The 18,817-nt window shown below is 38.3% G+C and overlaps 1 protein-coding gene across 1 annotated transcript in view; it reads left to right on the top strand.

The window, feature by feature from the left end:
• Nucleotides 1-18,817, top strand: part of MCM8 (minichromosome maintenance 8 homologous recombination repair factor) — a 47,220-nt gene extending 28,403 nt beyond the window's left edge. The window contains exons 14-19 of the mRNA XM_007539568.3: nt 2,637-2,832; nt 7,400-7,619; nt 8,089-8,298; nt 10,444-10,520; nt 15,324-15,513; nt 18,292-18,817. Of these exons, the coding sequence (XP_007539630.1) occupies nt 2,637-2,832; nt 7,400-7,619; nt 8,089-8,298; nt 10,444-10,520; nt 15,324-15,513; nt 18,292-18,384 (986 nt within the window). The 3' untranslated portion in view covers nt 18,385-18,817. The remainder of the gene's footprint in view (nt 1-2,636; nt 2,833-7,399; nt 7,620-8,088; nt 8,299-10,443; nt 10,521-15,323; nt 15,514-18,291) is intronic.

Below are 18,817 nucleotides of genomic sequence, written 5' to 3'. Positions count from 1 at the left end.
GAGTTTCATATTTTCTTTAGGCATCCTCAGGTGGCGAAGCTCTTGCAGGACAACTTTGATACTATATGAATTCTGCCAAGAGCCACTGATACGGCTCTTGGGTGCACCACTCCATTAGAACTATTTACTCCATTCATATTAATTTTTGTTACAATTCTTATAAAGGGAGGTGCTTCTGGGTATTTAGATCCACATTCTATTTTAAGGCTGAATATTCAGTTTTCAAAAATTATCCAAGCCCATGGTGGCTGCCATCTTGTGTCGCTGTCCACATTTTTTTAAAGGCATTTAGACAGCATTGTCCCAACCTGTGTGTGGAGAAGGAATATCATAAAGTAACTAGAAATACAATGCTGTTTTTTTCATTGTTATTTATTTTTTTATTGGCTACAGACAGAAATTGAGAGGGGAAGAGGAAATAGTTGGATAGCTGAATAGACGGATAGATCATCTGATGGATAGTTAAATAGACACCTGCACAATTGCTTCCCTGCTCATAAAGCTTTCTCCCTGCAGGTGGGGATCAGGGGCTTGAACCCAGGTCTTTGCACTTATAACATGTTTGATCAACTGAGTGTACTACCACCTGGTCCCATACAATTTTTTTTTATACTGTATAACTCAAATTGGTATTGTCACTTAACATGCAATTATATGTAAGAATTAAACAGTCAAATTGAATAATGAGGCCAAACAAGTACACATTCTTTTTACTCTAAATCACTCATTTATGTTAATGATCATTTGTTTTGTTTAATTATCTATTAATATTTGTGCATGCATGATTCCACTACTTCCTGGCCAACTTTCTCATTCTTACAATTTCAGATATGGAGAGGTGAAAGCAAGAGAGAGGGGAGACACCACAGAACACTGCACCAGCATCCAGGGAGCATTCCCTGAAGCCAACAGTGCTCCCATATGGTATTAGGTCTCAAACCTCAGGGTTGACACTTGATAAAATGTGCGCTTATTTTTTGTTTTTGTTTTGTTTTTCATATTTATTCCCTTTTGTTGCACTTTTTTTTTTATTGTTGTAGTTATTGATGTCATCGTTGTAGGAGAGGACAGAGAGAAATGGAGAGAGGAGGGGAAGACAGAGAGGGAGAGGGAAAGATAGACACCTGTAGACCTGCTTCACCGCTTGTGAAGCGACTCTCCTGCAGGTGGGGAGCTGGGGGCTCGAACTGGGATCCTTATGCCGGTCCTTGTGCTTTGCACCGCCTGCGCTTAACCCGCTGTGCTACCACCCGACTCCCTGTTTTTTTGTTTTAAAGCTAAATCTAGTGGAGTAATATGTTTGCCTTTGTGTCATATTCCTTTTACCTAGTATGTAGGGCAGTGGATAGATAGCTTGATGGTTATTTAAAGAGACTCTCATGCCTAAGGCTCTGAATGCCCAGTTTTAATCCCCTGCACCACCATCAGCCAGAGCTGAAAAGTGCTCAGGCCATGATGCCAACCTGACTTACTTGGGCAGAGGACCCCACTGTGTGTCTTGGAGCCCTACCTCCCCAGATCCTTGACCTAGGGAAAGACAGTCTGGGAATATGGATTGACCTGCCAAGGCTCATGTTCAGTAGGGAAGTAATTACAGAAGCCAGACCTTCCACCTTTTGCACCCCATAATGACCCTGGATCCATACTCCCAGAGAGCTAAAGAATAGGGAAGCTATCAAGAAAGAGGATTGGATATGGAGCTCTGGGGGTGGGCATTTTGTGGAAATGCACCCCTCTTATCCTATAGTCTTGTCAATATTTTCATTTTATAAATAAAAAAATCAGCCTAGTATATCGTTACACAGTAAATACTTGTTGAGTGCATTACTATTTAAACAGAATAGTTCTATATACCTTAGAACTAAAAAGGTGGTGAGTATTATCCTTTGTTCTCAGGACTTACAATAAGAGTTTAGGAATATTTAAACCAATCTTGTACAGTTGGGGCTCCCCCCAGGATTGCAGTGGTAAATTAAAAGAAATCCAGTTGAAGTACAAAACAAAGAAGGATCCCACATTGAAGTTTGCCATCTAAATTTCTTTTGTGATAATTTAACCTGACTGGAAAAAATGTGTTCCTATACATATTAGGTAGTCCCTATATTCCAGTCCTGAGGTCATTCTTCTCAGCTTGCCACTGATCTTCACATTTCTAATCCTGTACCTCTCAGCCATGTTTAGTATAGCTGATCACTACCCTGCTGCTCCTTGAAATATTTTATCTTGTTGGTGTATGTGTGTTTGAGCCTGGGTGGGACCTTGGAGAGTATTGCTCTTACCCCTCCCCTCCCCTCCCCTCCCCTCCCCTCCCCTCCCCTCCCCTCCCCTGTCCTCTCCTTTCCTCTGTCTTCTTCTTGTTAGGTAACATGCATATCTAAAATGATTGGATTCTACTTTGTTGTTGAATATGTCCATATTATTTCACTGTTTAAGTCTGAACTTGTTAATAATTGCCTCCATATCTTACAATATAGTGCCTTGCTTGTAGACAGTGTTGGATAAGTAAATATTTTATTGGGGGGAAATGAAGGTTTATAGGACTGTTGGAAATTAAATAAGACAAGTCTTTTATTTGCTGTCCATCCTGTAAAGTTTGGAACTTTTAACCAAAGGAAAATGTTTTGCTGTGATTGTAGGTATCTGTGGAATAGATGAATTTGATAAGATGGGGCATCAGCATCAAGCACTGTTAGAAGCTATGGAACAGCAAAGTATTAGCCTTGCTAAAGCTGGTATGGTTTGTAGCCTTCCTGCAAGAACTTCCATTATTGCTGCTGCAAATCCAGTTGGAGGACATTATAATAAAGCCAAAACAGTTTCTGAAAATTTAAAGTAAGTCTCTTTGAACATTTATACCTTTCATATTTGGATCCTCCCTATAAACCAAATAATAATAAAAATAATTTTTTAATATTTATTTTCCCTTTTGTTGCCCTTGTTGTTTATCATTGTTGTGGTTATTGATGTCATTATTGTTGGATAGGACAGAGAGAGGAGGGGAAGATGGAGAAGGGGAGAGAAACATAGACACCTGCAGACCTACTTAACCGCCTGTGAAGCGATGCCCCTGCAGATGGGGAGCCAGGGCCTCAAATCGGGATCCTTCCTTTGGTCCTTGTGCTTTGCACCACGTGCGCTTAACCCACTGCACCACCGCCCGACTCCCTAATAATAATTTTAAAGGATCCCAGTTTGAGCCCCCAGCTCCCCACCTGCAGGGGAGTCACTCCACAAGCGGTAAAGCAGGTCTTCAGGCGTCTCTCGCCCTCTCTGTCTTCCCCTCCTCTTTCCATTTCTCTCCGTCCTATCCAACAATGATGACATCAATAACAATAATAAAACAACAGGGGCAACATAAGGGAATAAATGAATAAATATTTTTTAAAAACTCATTTAAAAAAATAATTTTAAAGGTAGGAAGGATAGCATAATGGGAACACAAAGAGACTTTCATACCTGAGGCTCCAAAATCCCAGGTTCAATCCCCCACACCACTTAAACCAGAGCTTAGCAGTGCTGTGGTAAAATGTATATATAATTTTTCAAAAGAAAGAGACAATTGAGGGCATAATTCACAAAATTTACAAGTTTGTCATAATTACAAAAAAAATGTAAAAATATGCTGGAGCACTACAAAATGTGAAGTGCCAAAAATGAACTTGGTTTTGAGTATGTAACCCCCTTTTTTAATCCTACACTTAGTATAAGAGGAAAGGGATCATACATGATAAAGGTGTGTATTTTACTTACTGAGTCATCTTCCAGCCCTGGAACACTACAAATTAAGGAAGTACCATGGCTACCAGATTTGCAGCTATCTTAAATAATCAGTATTGCCAAACTGGTGGGGAGATGGGCTCTCAGCTATGTAATTTAGCATTTTAAAAGACCATTTGGCATATTATACTCATCGTTATATTTATCTATTCATTTTAGGTATTATTGAAAAAGAAACGGAAATTTTGACATATGCAAAATTTGGGATAAAACTCAGGCCTCCAGGGCTGGGTAGTGGTGCACCTAGTTAAATGCACACATTATCATGCACAAGGACTCAGACTCAAGCCCCCAGCCTTCACCTGCAGTGGGAAATCTCCACAAGTGGTGAAGCAGTGCTGCTGGTGTCTGTCTGTCTTTCTCCCTCTCTATCTCCCCCTCACTCTCAGTTTCTCTCTGTTCTATCAAATAAAATTAAGTTTATTAATTAAAAAAAAAACACTCAGAACTATGCTTGAGAGTTCAATGCTTTTTTCTCTGCACTAGTTCCTGGACTAAACTTAATCACTATTTTTAAAAAAATGTTTATTTTAATGAGAGACCAACATACTGCTTAGCTTTGACATGTGGCTTTGGAGCTTGAGCCTGGGATATCTGGCTTGAAAGACTGATACACAACTACTGTGTTATCCTTTAAATGTACATTTTGTTTGTTGTAGCTAATTCTACTTTTAGGAGTTATACAGAAATAAAATGCACTCATTTTGTGCAAATAATTACATAAAGATATTCACAGGGTCAGTATTACAGCATTACCACTGCTAACAGACTGGAAACAACTTAAAAGTCTTTACACAAGGGAAATGGTAAAGCTGTATAGAAAAACTGCTGGGGGGGGGGGGGGGCGCAGGTGGTGGAACATGTGTTACAATGCATAAGGACCCAGGTTTGAGCCCCTGGTCCCCACCTGCAGAGGGAAAGCTTCACAAGTGATGAGGCAGTGCTGCAGGCATCTCTCTCTCTCTCCCTCTCTCTCTCTCTCTCTCTCTCCCTCTCTCCCTCTCTCCCTCTCTCCCTCTCTCCCTCTCCCTCCCTATCTCCCCCTTCCTCTCAATTTCGGCTGTCTCTATCCAATAAGTAAATAAAGATAATAAAAATTAAAAAAAAAAACTGCTCAGTGAAATATAGCTGTGAAGAAAATGAAAGTTGCTTTATATGTACTGACAGAGGGAAATAAATACTCGTGCTTTTTCTGTTTGTGTGATATTGGCACCAGCGTTATCACTTAAGTTCAGAGCCCGTAGCTATTTTATCCTTTTTTATTTTTAATAGGAGAGAGATAAATTGTGAGCGAAGGGGGAGACAAAGAGGGAGAGAGAAGGAGAAACACCAGCAGCGCTGCTTCACAGCTTGTGAAGCTCCTCGTCCTGCAGGCGGGGACCAAGGGACCCCTGAACCTGGGCCCTTGCCTGTGGTAATGTGCACTCTACTGAGTGTGCCACCACCTAGCCCCTAAATGAAACTTTGGTTAGATATGGTTTATTGCAGCAAATCCAAGGACTAAACACAGGTGGTGGGTGAGAAGGATCTGAAGAAGGGTTTGCGTCTAGGGTCCTATAGTGGAGCAAGATGATAATAATCATTAGGAAATTAAAAAAGAAAAAACCCTACAATAATAGCCAAAACCTGGAAGCAACCCAACATCTGATAAGTGTGTCCAACATCAGATAAGTGGCTGAGCAAGTTGTGGTATATATACACAATGGAATGCTATTCAGCTATTAAAAATGGTGATTTCACCATTTTCAGACCATCTTAGATGGAGCTTAAAGGAGTCGTGTTAAGTGAGATAAGTCAGAAACAGAAGACTATGGGATGATCTCACTCACAGGCAGAAGTTGAAAAACAAGATCAGAAGGGAAAACACAAAGCAGAAATTGGACTGGGCTTGGTATATTGCACCAAAGTAAGAGGTTCTGGGGTGTTTGTTTTTAAAGGGGGGGATATTTATTTTTTCAACAAAACTGTCACATATTACTGAGTCAAGAAATAGGGACAGAAGCATATAAATGAAGGCAAAAGTGGGTTCCAAATCAAGTGTCCAAATAGAGGTAATACTTTTCCAGTTTTGCCTGATATGACAGGACGCTAATGACGGGTCACAGCATAAAAATGTGCACCACCTATGTGAGTCCTTAGAAGCCAGCTTTGTTCTTCTCCAGTGTCTCCTATTGAATTGTACCTGCTTTTATTAGCAATTTTCCTTCCAAATCCACTGGGGAATGAGACATTTCTTTTGTTTCTTGGCTAGAAATGCATCTACGGCCATACAACCCTGAATTCACCCAATATCATCTGATCTCAAAAGCTAAGTAGGGCTGGGTGGGCCTCATTAGTTTTTGGATAGAGAAGATATGGCTAGGAACAGTCGGTATGCATGACATAATGACGGGGGGGGGGGGGGCGGGTTTTAGTTTTTAGTAATACCACAGAACCTACTCTGGGAGCTGGAGCAAAACCTTTTTAACCACTCTGGATTTCAGTTTTGTCTCAAATAGAGAAGTTACCTGATGTATTCAGAGAAGTTGACTAAGTATGTGTAATAATTTATTATAAAAATAGTAATAGAGATATCCCCCTTAGAGCCTTGCTATGGTGTATGTGGTTAAGTGCACACATTACAGTGCATAAGGACCTGGGTTTAAGCCCTGGTCCCCATCTGAAAGGGAAAAGCTTCACAAGTAGTGAAGCAGTACTGCAGGTGGTTCTCTCCCCCTTTCCCTCTAAATCTCTCCCTACCTTATCAAATAAAATAAATAAGCAAATAGATACCCCCTTAAGATTGCATTTAAGTGGCCCAGGATGTGGTACATTGGATAAAGCATTGGACTCTCAAGCATGAGGTCCTGAGTTCAATCCCAGGCAGCATATATATGAGAATGATATCTGGTTCTTTCTCCTCCTCCTTTCTCATTAATAAATAAATAAAATCTTTAAAAAAAAAGATTTATAAAAATAAGAAAGGTAGATTTTTTTTTTTTTACCATCCATGGGCATAGGTGCTTCAAATTTAATGTGCCAGTGAAACAAAAGATATATATAAAAATAAGAAACCCAGCTATATAATCTCTGTTACATTGTGTAGCATTATTCTGGCTTAAATTTTTGATGTTGAGTCACAAGTAATTAAGTAGAAAAAGGAAAACTCAGTGACTTTTGATGCTATGACTATGGTCCTGTTCTCACTCACCTAAAGTAGGTACATATATGATATTGTGCTCCTACTGAAAGGCTTGTGAGTAGATGGGTATGTTGAATTGAAAAAGCTAACTAAAACCCTTTTAAGTTCTACGTGGAACTTTAGTAAGTAAGTGGATAAACAGTTTTCTGGTTTTTTTTTTAATTTTTAAAAATCTTTTATTTATTTGTTATTGGATAGAGACAAAGAGAAATTGAGAGGGGAGGGGGAGGTAGAGAGGCAGAGAAAGAGAGAGACCTACAGCCCTGCTTCACCACTTGTGAAGCTTTCCCCCTGTAGGTGGGGACCAGGGGCTTGAACCTGGGTCCTTGTGCACTATAATGTGTGTGCTTAACCAGGTGCACCACCACCTGGCCTCAGTTTTCTAGGTTTTTAGTTTGTTTTTATTCTAATTATGTCTCTTCATTCTTTCATGTCTCTTAGAATGGGGAGCGCCCTGCTATCCAGATTTGACTTAGTTTTTATCCTGTTAGACACCCCAAATGAAGACCATGATCACTTACTTTCGGAACATGTGATTGCAATAAGAGCTGGAAAGCAGAGAACTGTTAGCAGTGCCACAGTTGCTCGTATGAATAGTCAAGACTCAAATACTTCTGTACTTGAAGTGGTTTCTGATAAACCACTATCAGAAAGACTAAAGGTATATTTTTTTTTCCTCCTTAATCTTTTACTTTGTTTGAATGTCAGTTTAGTGTAAATTTTCACACCAAAACTTTTTACATACTAGACTTTATGTAAACTTGATTTAAAGTTATCTGAACAAACAGACTAAGAACTAGAAATACAGTTTGGCTTATTTGGAGAATCTTTTGAAATGTTGTATTTTACTTTAGCAGAAGTATTGTATTTATTGTGGGCTGGGCAGTAGCACACCCAACTGATTGCACATGTTACAGTGCAGGTACCTGGCTTCAGGTCCTCATTGCCTACCTGTAGTGAGGGAAGCTTCATGTGCATTGCCACACATGTCTCTCTCTCCCCTTCTCTATCTCCCCTTGCCCTCTCAATTTCTCTCTGTTCTACCAAATAATAAGCACCTTTTAAAAGATTGTGTTTATTGCTTATCTTTGTAGTAATAAGCTTCCCTGCCCCCCCCCCCCCCATATTAGGTGATTCCTGGAGAAATAATAGACCCAATTCCCCACCAGCTATTGAGAAAGTACATTGGTTATGCTCGGCAATATGTCTACCCAAGGCTGTCCACAGAAGCTGCTCAAATTCTTCAAGATTTTTACCTTGAGCTCCGGAAACAGAGCCAGCGTTTAAATAGTTCACCAATCACCACTAGGCAGCTGGAATCTCTCATTCGTCTAACAGAGGTTTATTTTAAGTTCATTCTTTTTTTTTTTTTAATTAAAAGGAAGAATGAAGAGAATGACAAGCTTTCTCACAATTTTCTGCATTACTGACATTTTTCTCTTCTAAGAAACATTAGACATGAAGTTTATTTAAAATAAGAGTTGATTATATCTTTCACATATCAAAGTATAGCTTCTCATTTGTAGATATAAGACCAGTTACCATGCTACTGTTTATTTTTTCTTCTTCTTTTTAAAGATTTTATTTATTGGGTAGGGGTAAATAGCATAATGGTTATACAAACAGACTGTCATGCCTGAGGCTCTGAAGTCCCAAATTCAATCCCCTGCACCACCATAAACCAGAGCTGATCAGTGCTCTGGTAAAAAAAAAAAAAAAAGATTTTTATTTATTAATGAGAAAGATAGAAAGAACCCAGGCATCACTCTGGTACATGTGCTGCTAGGGATTTGAACTCATGACCTCATGCTTGAGAGTCCAATGCTTTATCTACTGCTCCACCTCCCAGACCACTATTTTTTCTTCTTTTAATAGCATTTGGGAAACTCCTGTAAAGAGTGATTAGGTTAATACATGGGGATAAATCGCACACATACACACACACGAAGAAGAAAGGGAAAAGGCAAATTTAAAAGAAAAATTTAACAATTTTAGGATTCAAAGTTGAGTATATGGGAACATGAAATGTTTCAGATACCTTGAGGACTTGATAAAAAACAGGTCTCTAAGGATAGTGCCTCCTTTTCTAACAGTAACATTTATTCATAGTTAATGGAGGTTAAGAGAACTCACATAAAACCAGGAAATAACCCAGGTGCCCAACAACAGTTGCATGGCTGAGAAAGTTGTGGTATATATACACAATGAAATACTACTCAGCTATGTGGTCCAGAAGATGGTGCAGTGATAAAGCTTTGAACTCTCAAGTATGAGGTCCCGAGTTCGATCCCCGGCAGCACATGTGCCAGAATGATGTCTGGTTCTTTCTCTCTCCTCCTGTCTTTCTCATAAATAAAATAAAATAAAGAATACTGTGCAGCTATTAAGAATAATGACCCAGGGAGTTGGGCAGTAGTGCAGTGGGTTATGCACAGGTGGCGCAAAGCGCAAGGACCAGTATAAGGATCCTAGTTCGAGCCCCTGGCTCCCCACCTGTAGGGGAGTTGCTTCACAAGTGTCTGCAGGTGTCTGTCTTTCTCTCCCCGTCTCTGGCTTCCCCTCTTCTCTCCATTTCTCTCTGTCCTATCCAACAACGACGACATCAATACCAACAATAATAACTACGACAGTAAAAACAAGGGCAACAAAAGGGAATAGATGAATATTAAAATAATAATAATAATAATAATGGTCCCACCTTCTCTGACCCATCTTGGATGGAGCGAGAAGGAATTAAGTGAGAAGTGTCAGAAAGAAAAAGATGTTGGTCCGGGAGGTGGCACAGTGGATAAGGCTTTAGACTCTCAAACATGAGGTCTCGAGTTCAATTTCTGGCAGCACATGTACCAGAGTGATGTCTGGTTCTTTCTCTCCTACCATTTTCCATGAATAAATAAATAAAATCTTTAAAAAAAAAAAAGATGAGTATGGCATGGTCCCACTCATCAACAGAAGTTAAGAAAAAAGAACAGAAAGGGAAATGCAAAGCAAAATAGAATTCGGAGTATTGCACTAAAGTAAAAAACTTTGGGGAGAGTGAGGTTAGATTTTCAGCTTCACTATAAGGGGTGTGGGTAAGGACATAGACCTTTGGTGGTAGGAATGGTGTTAATAAATTTAAAAAAAAAAAAAATAGAACTCTCACAGTTATATTATCTGGATTAGAGTTTTGTTTTGTTTTCCTTCTAAAATATGAGTAATGCCTTTTTTGCTGTTTTAACAAGTTGTTTAGGCTTAATTTCTGGAAAGAAAAAAAGCAAAGAAAAACCAGTGTATTCATAATCACATCTGAAATTGAGCACTCAGATAAAATAGGTAAAATATTTTAAATGAGTATCATCATCCTTAAGTTTTCAGATAGTAGTTTTCAATTATTTTTCATATTATAACTCTTCTACCAAAAGTCAGATTTTGTATTTTAAAAAAGTGAAATAACCTTGGACACCCTGGCACAAACATCTGAAAATACTGGTTTTCTTTCAAAGGCACGAGCAAGGTTGGAATTGAGAGAGGAAGCAACCAAGGAGGATGCTGAAGATATAGTTGAAATTATGAAATATAGGTAAGACTCATTTTTTAAACAGATACATTGATTTTAAACAGAAAGATACACAGACCAGAGCAGTGCTCAGCTCTGGTTTATGGTGGTGCTGGGGATTGAATCTGGGACTTTGAAGCCGCAGGCATGAGAGTCTTTTTGCATAACCATTATGCTGTTTCCCTAGCCCAAGACTGAATTGTTAAGTGCCATTTTTACATGAGATATTAATCTTTCCATCTCTAATGTATTTACTAGACCAAGCCAAATGCTTTTTATTTAATGCACTGGGTCACTTATTTTCTACTGAGCAAATGCTTTCTTAGTTTAAAGTATCTGTATAAAAAATGTCTACATTTGAAGTAATTTTGCGGTAATATTGTTGTAGTTCTCAAGTCAATTCAAAAGTACACACTTTGAGAAATCTTGCTCCCATCCATCAGCCAGCCCTTCCATCACATTCTTTTTAGGGTAAAAAAAAAAAAATGTGTGTGAAACAAATAATCTCATGTGTCAAAGTGTGAATATTACTTTGTTTATATTCTACTCTATCAACAAAAATGATAGAATAATTCTCAAATGAGGAATTTGTATAGTCCATATAGAAGATCAGGGGAGTCGGGTGGTAGTGCAGCAGGTTAAGCACACGTGACGCAAAGCACAAGGACCAGCTTAAGGATTCAGGTTCGAGCCCCCGGCTCCCCACCTGCAGGGAGTCGCTTCACAAGCGGTCTTTCTCTCCCCCTCTGTCTTCCCCTCCTCTCTCCATTTCTCTCTGTCTTATCCAATAACAACGACATCAATAACAACAATAATAACTTCAACAGTCAAAAAACAAGGTCAACAAAAGGGAAAAATAAATATTAAAAAAAAAAAAAAGATAATTGGCCTGACTTGGCACAGTGGATAGAGAGCATTGCACTTTCTAACATGAAATCCTGCGTTTGGTCCTTTGGCATTGCATGTGCCAAAGTGGTGATCTGGATCTAGTTTTCTCTAGAAATAAATTTTAAAATATATAAAAAATAAGAAAAAAACTTATGCACTGTTCTGAATTTAAAAGTTAGTATTTGGGAGTCGGGCGGCAGCGCAGCGGGTTAAGTGCATGTGGTGCAAAGAGCAAGGACCAGCGTAAAGATCCCGGTTGGAGCCCCCGGCTCCCCACCTGCAGGGGAGTAGCTTCACAGGCGGTGAAGCAGGTCTGCAGGTGTCTATCTTTCTCTCCCCCTCTCTGTCTTCCCCTTCTTCTCCATTTCTTTCTGTCCTATCTAACATCGATGGCATCAATAACAATAATAACTACATCAACAAGGGCAACAAAAGGGAAAAGTATTTTAAAAGAATTTTAAAAAAAAGCTTTCCTGTTCTTTATTTTAAAAAAAGTTAATATTTTCAGAGGTCTTTTCATATTAGAAAATGGCGACATTTTCCTTTCTGCTGCTGCATAGTATTGTTTAGATGCATCATATTGTAACCTGCCCCCCACTGGTAGACACAACAATATTTTCTATTCTTTTGCAACAACAAACAGTACTGCAGTGTGAAATCTTAATAGGTAATTCATAAATGGGTAAATGTGAGAAATTCTCAGAAGTAGCAGCCTGGGACGTGGCACAGTTGATTAAGTGTTGGACTCTCAAGCATGAGGTTCTGTGTTCACTCTCCATCAGTGCATATGCCAGATTGATTCTCTAGTTCTCTTCCTCTTCTTCTATCTTAAATAAATAAAGATCTTTTAAAAATAGAAAAGAAGGGGCCAGGCAGTGGTCACCTGATTAAGTGCAAATGTTACCATGTGCAAGGACCCAGGTTCAAATCCCTGGTCCCCAACTGCAAGAAGAAAGCTTCATAAGTGGTGAAGCGTATCTGCTGGTGTCCCTGTCTCCCTCTCTGCCCCCTTCCCTCTCAATTTATGTCTTATCAAATTGAGTAAAGTCTTTTAAAAAAATCTTTAAAAAAAATTGAAAAATTCTCAGAAATTACATTTCTGGGCTTGATAATGAATGCATTAGGATTTTGAGCTGTGCTGTAAACTGTGCTTTGTATTTAATATAATTTGTTAGATCATAATTCCTAAATGGATAGAGAAAATTTTATATTTTAAATTATCATACATGGCTACTTTTGACCTAGGTTTACTTTTTTTAAACTATATTTTTAAAAATTCTTTTAATATTTATTTTCCCTTTTGTTGCCTTTGTTTTTTTTTAATTGTTGTTGTAGTTGTTATTAATGTCATAATTGTTAGATAGGACAGAGAGAAATGGAGGGAGGAGTGGAAAATAAAGAGGGGAAGAGACAGAGAGACACCTGCAGACCTGCTTCACCGCCTGTGAAGCAACTCCCCTGTAGGTGGGGAGCTGGGGGCTCGAACCAGGATTCTTATGCCAGTCCTTGCGCTTCACGCCACGGGCGCTTAACCTGCTGTGCTACCGCCTGACTCCCCCAAGTTTACTTTTAATCATCAAGAGCAACACTTATCATTTTAGGTATTTTTTTAAAAAAATTGTATGTTATAAAAAATGCACAAGGATTCATGTATCCTTTCAAATTAGTGAAATTTGAATACAAGCCTTGGAGAGGTATTGCTAGACTTTGGTAGTGAGTGTGGTATGAAACTGTACCGCTGAAATCTTAAAATTTTGTAAGCCATTATTAAATCACTTATTAGAAAAGAAAAAAACGTGAGTCGGGCTGTAGCACAGCGGGTTAAGCGCAGGTGGCGCAAAGCACAAGGACCGGCATAAGGATCCCTGTTCGAACCCCGGCTCCCCACCTGCAGGGGCGTCCCTTCACAGGCGGTGAAGCAGGTCTGCAGGTGTCTATCTTTCTCTCCTCCTCTCTGTCTTCCCCTCCTCTCTCCATTTCTCTCTGTCCTATCCAACAACGACAACAACAATAATAACTACAACAATAAAGGGCAACAAAAGGGAATAAATATTTTTTTAAAAAACTTTTTTTTTTTAAATTTTGCAGAATAGGGTCACACATTTACATGCTTCAAAGTTCAAAAAGTATTTCTTGGGGACTGAGTGGTCCGACACCTTGTTGAGTGCAACATTACCATGCACAACAACCCGGGTTCAAAGTCACAGTACCCACCTACTGGAGGGAAGCTTCATAAGTGGTGAAATAGTGCTGCAGGTGTCTTTCTCCTTCTCCCCTACTCCTCTCATTTTCTCTCCCTTCCCCATTCCCTCTCAACTTCTGTCCTATCAAAATTAATGAATTGAATTAAAAGAAAAAAAAAGTATTTTTCCCACTGTTTATAGTCAGCCTAGCTTTTTCTTCTCTTGCCTGGTTGTCTACAAATAATTTTTATTTGACATTCAGATGTAATATACACATCATCACATATGGATAGCTACATATTCATTTTTATTTTAGAGATATACCATACATGCTTTGTTTGTTTTAGTTCTGGTTTATGGTGGTGCTGGAAATTGTACATGGACCTTTGGGACCTCGGGAAGGAAAGTGCTTTTCCGTAGCCGTTATACTATCTCCCCAGCCCCACATTCTATACCTTGTTTCTTTTGTTGTTTTTTTTTTTTTTCTTTACTTAAAACACATCTTGGAGACCATTATATTTGAATACCTGAAAAGCTATTTTTAAATTTTTTCATATTAAATTTTGCATATTATTCTGTGTGCGGGTGTCTTATAGAAGTCAGCTCATGGCAATGTTTGTTAGGAATTTACTTTTCCAGGACCAAAAAATCTATTAATTACCTAGGTTCAAACCAAGCCCCCACCACTTAGAAGGAAACATCAGTGCTGTGTTCTCTTTCACTCTATCTTAAGGAAAAAAAAATAAAAAGAAAAGAAACTGAACCTGGATTGATCACTTTTATAAGCTTGTAGCTCCTTAACTACTTCATTCCTGATTAAATAACATCTGCTGGGCTGGGGAGACAGTATGCAAAAACTTTCATGCCAGAGACACTAAAGGTCCCAAGTTCAATCCCTAGCACCACCTAGCACGCCAGAGCAAAGCAGTGCTCTGGTTAAAAAAAAAAGTGACATAATATTACTGTGATTCTGGGTATAAGACTGTCTCTTTGTATAGGCAGAGAATTCAGGCAGTAAATGAACAATAGAGCTAGACTAGAGAGGATGGCTCATTGTTTCTCTAACTGGAATTTACAGATTTCTGGACAAGTTCATTGTTAAGTATATATATTTTTTCTTTTGATGGTATTGTAAAAGTAAGAGGAAACGGGGGAAAGATAATAACTTTTAATATCTAGCCATCATTACAAGTCAGCAGAACTCTTCAAGTTCATTCTTAATATGTTTAAATACCTTATATCAGTATTTGTCACATGCTGTACTGGAATGTGAGAACATATCTTTATCCAGTAAAACTTACATTGAGTTTACTAAGAAACTGGTGAGGTTTCTTTGGTGTCCCCCCCCCCCCCCGCTCTCATGAATCAAAAAGAATGTTCTCAGTATTTATATTGAAATTTGTCAACTTTGTACTTTCTGTGCATTTCTCATTTTAAATTTACAAGTTTCTTTTTCTCTTCCCCAGAGCACTGCTCAGCTCTGGTATACAGGGGCTTGAGGGGTTGAACCTGGGACCTCAGAGCCTCAGGCCCCAGAGTCTATTTGCATAACTGTTATGCTATCTCCCCACCTCAAATTTAGAAGTTTTTCAAAAGTATCAGCTGTATACACAATATTTTTTATTTCTAAATAGTGAATTTCATAGTGGTCACTAAACGAACATTTAAACCTTTGCTGTATGAGTCTCATGTCTATATTCACATCTTATAATGGAGGCCTATTGAGTAACTTGGTTTGTCTTCCCTTCCTATTTAGTATGCTAGGAACATACTCGGACGAATTTGGGAATCTAGATTTTGAGCGATCCCAGCATGGCTCTGGAATGAGCAACAGGTCAACAGCAAAAAGATTTATTTCAGCTCTCAACAACATTGCTGAAAGAACTTACAATAATTTATTTCAGTTGCATCAACTTAGGCAGATTGCCAAGGAGTTAAACATTCAGGTATGAGACATGAAATACTTAATCTTTTTTGTAAGTTTAAGATTAGGATTAAAATAATGGAACAAGATATTTGGTGTACTTAAAAATACAAGATTTTTTTCTTTTAAAAATATTTATTTTTTTAAACTATTGGGGGAATTAATAGTTTACAGTAAATAGTAAATACAGTTGGTACATGTGTAAAATTTCTCAGTTTAAAGCATAACACTAATACCCGATGAGGTCCTCCACCATCATGCACCAGGACTTGAAACCCCCTGTATCACACAGAGTCCTTAACTTTGGTGCAATATACCAAAAGAAGTTTTTCAAATCTAATTTTTTAAACATTTTTATTAGTTTGGCATTATACATTCCAAAGCTCAGACTTAGGGATTTTTCTCTATTAGTAGTACAAATAGGGGCCAGGGATGTGGGTTCATAGGTAAGTACACTTGCCTTTCATGTATGAGGTCCTGGATTCTCAGCATTCCTGGTACCTGATGGTGTACCAAGAATAGAGATTAGTGGAGCTACATGGGTGGGGTGGTGGTACATTAGTATTTGTCTCTCATTGTATAAAGTACAAATTATTTGCCTAAGAACTTGACAATTGTTATTGTTTGAGACATTGGTGATGGGGGGGGGGTGTTGAGGAGATAGCATAATGATTATACAATGAGACTCTCATGCCTGAGGCACCAGAGGTGCCAGGCTCAGTCCCCAGCACCACCATAAACCAGAGTTGAGCAGTGCTCTGGTATAAATACGAACATCTGCACTACAAAAAGAATCTTGGCCCATACTGCCAGAGGGGGAGGAATGTTAGGGGAAGATGACCAGAGGGCTCTGAAGCCCAATTCCATCAGAGAGAAAAGAGGAAAAAAGGAAAAATAGAAGTAGTAATAGGTGTAGCTGTGACTTAAAATGGAAGAGCAGGCAGGACTATAGGAAAGATGGGAAAAATAAGACAGTTATAAAAATTATAGTCAACTCATATTTGTGAGCTTGGGAGTACTGCTGCAGTTTCCAGTGGTGGGAATGGGGACACAGAACTCACAAAACTCTGGTGGTGGGAATGGTGTGGAATAGTACGCGTTATTTTTAAAATCACTAATAAAAAGTATGTGTGTATGTATGTGTGTATATATGTGTGTGTGTGTGTGTAGTTATTTTTTATATATGTATGTATAAAATAATTTTTAACTAGGTAAGTTTTTAAGTTTTAAAGAAAATATTTTGGGACCTAGTCATTAAAAATGTGTAGCTTGTGTATAGTAGACAATTAATAGATAAAATCTCAATTTTCACTATATCCTTCTACAAAACCACCGCAGTGTGAAGATATGAAGCATTTCTTTTATACTTGAAGGCTTTCACTACCTCTCCCAGACTGTATCACCCATTTAATTAACTGCATATCAAATCAACCTGTCTTTGGACTTCATAATCCTCTTTGTATCAAGATTCAGCCCTGTTCTTATTGCATACATCTTAAGATTTGTTTTACAAGAAACCAGATCATCACTCCATCGTGAGTGGTGCCACAGATAGAACCTGGGGTCTCACACATACTAACCATACATTCTATCCATGGAGTCACCTCCTAACTATTATAGTTGTTCCTGTTGTACATTTGGGTTAATTTAAGGGTGAGGCTTTTATGAGTAACACTCAAATTGACATTCTCAAATTTATCAGTTGATGAGTCAAAGTTTTTACTTTTCAGAAATTAATTTTTTATTTTTGTTATCACCACAGTTAACACTCCAGGCTGACTTTTCCAGATAGTGTCGTGAGGACTGGGGTGGGACCTGGATTGTGTCCTTGGCAAGGAAAGTGTATTTATTATCCAGTTGAGCTGTTTTACCAGCCTGAGATTTTTTAAATTATTTTTAATGTGCTAAGGAAATTATTCAGAAGAAAAAAAAGATTATGGGTAAATTTATTTAGGAAATAAATTGATTTTTTTTTTTTTTTGAACCAGAGCACACTGCTAAGCTCTGGCTTATGGTGATGCTGAGGATTGAACCTAAGACTTCAAATCCTCAGGCATAAGACTCTTTGCATAAACATTATGCTGTCTCTTCCACTCACAAATTAATATTTTAAGCTTTGTCTTTTTTAATTTATTTTTATTGGAAATGACAGAAATTGAGAGGGCAGGTAGAGAGGGAGGGGAACAGACTGACAGACAGACACACCTGCAGCACTGCTTCACTGCTTGTGAAGCTTCCCTCCTGTAGGAGGGGAACTGAGGGCTTGAACCCTGGTTCTTGCACATGGCAACATGTGAACTTAACCTGGCCCCACAAATTAATATTTTTAAATAATAACTTTATATACCAAGTGGACTAACTTAAAATGTATTATTTACTTAATTCATGGTTTCTAAGATTATAGGATAGGGGGCCAGGCAGTGACTCACCTGGTTAAGGGCACACAGTACTAAATGCAAGGAACCCGTAAGGATCTGGGTTTGATTCCCTGCTCCCCACCTAAAGCAGGGATGCTTCACAATCGGTGAAGCAGGTCTGCAGGTGTGTGTCTATCTTTCTCTCTCTTTATCACCACTTCCCCCCAATTTCTCTCTGTCCTATCCAAAAAAAAAAAGGAAAAAATGGCCACTAGGAGTAGTGGATTCATAGTGCCTGCACCAAGCCCCAGCAAATAAATAAACAAATAAAATAAAATATATATGTTTATTTTATATATGTATTATATATATAATAAGATTATAGGGTATAGTTCTATACCATCCCCACCCCAATGGGCTAACTATTAGTCTTTTTCTTCCAGGTTGCTGATTTTGAAAATTTTATTGGATCACTAAATGATCAAGGTTACCTCTTGAAAAAAGGCCCAAAAGTTTACCAACTTCAAACTCTGTAAAAGGACTACTAAGCCAGAACCTCCTGATTTTATTAGCACTTTAAAGCCCTACCAACAATGATGATTAAAAAAAAAAAAAAAGACAAAAAAATGTTCTCTAAAAAAAATGACATTCCAAAAATAAAATAGAGTATTGAACTAATTTAAGAAATAATAGGGGCCAGGCGATGGCACACCTCTTTAAGTGCACACTTTATAGTGTGCAAGGATCCAGATTCAAGCCCTTGGTCCCCACCTGCAAGGTGAAAGCTTCACAAGTAATGAAGCAGGGCTGCAGGTGTCTCTCTATGTATGTCTCTATCCCACTCAGTCTCCCCCATCCCTCTCAATTTCTGTCTATCCAATAATAAAAAAGTTTAAAAGAAAGAAAGTTGTTTCTTAATTTTTAGAGCTAAAAATAAATTGCTTGTATTATTTAAATGATGTATTTATA

The sequence above is a fragment of the Erinaceus europaeus genome, chromosome 1, assembly GCF_950295315.1.
Source record: "Erinaceus europaeus chromosome 1, mEriEur2.1, whole genome shotgun sequence".
Taxonomy (NCBI): domain Eukaryota; kingdom Metazoa; phylum Chordata; class Mammalia; order Eulipotyphla; family Erinaceidae; genus Erinaceus; species Erinaceus europaeus.
This window is presented reverse-complemented; position numbering and strand designations above follow the sequence as displayed.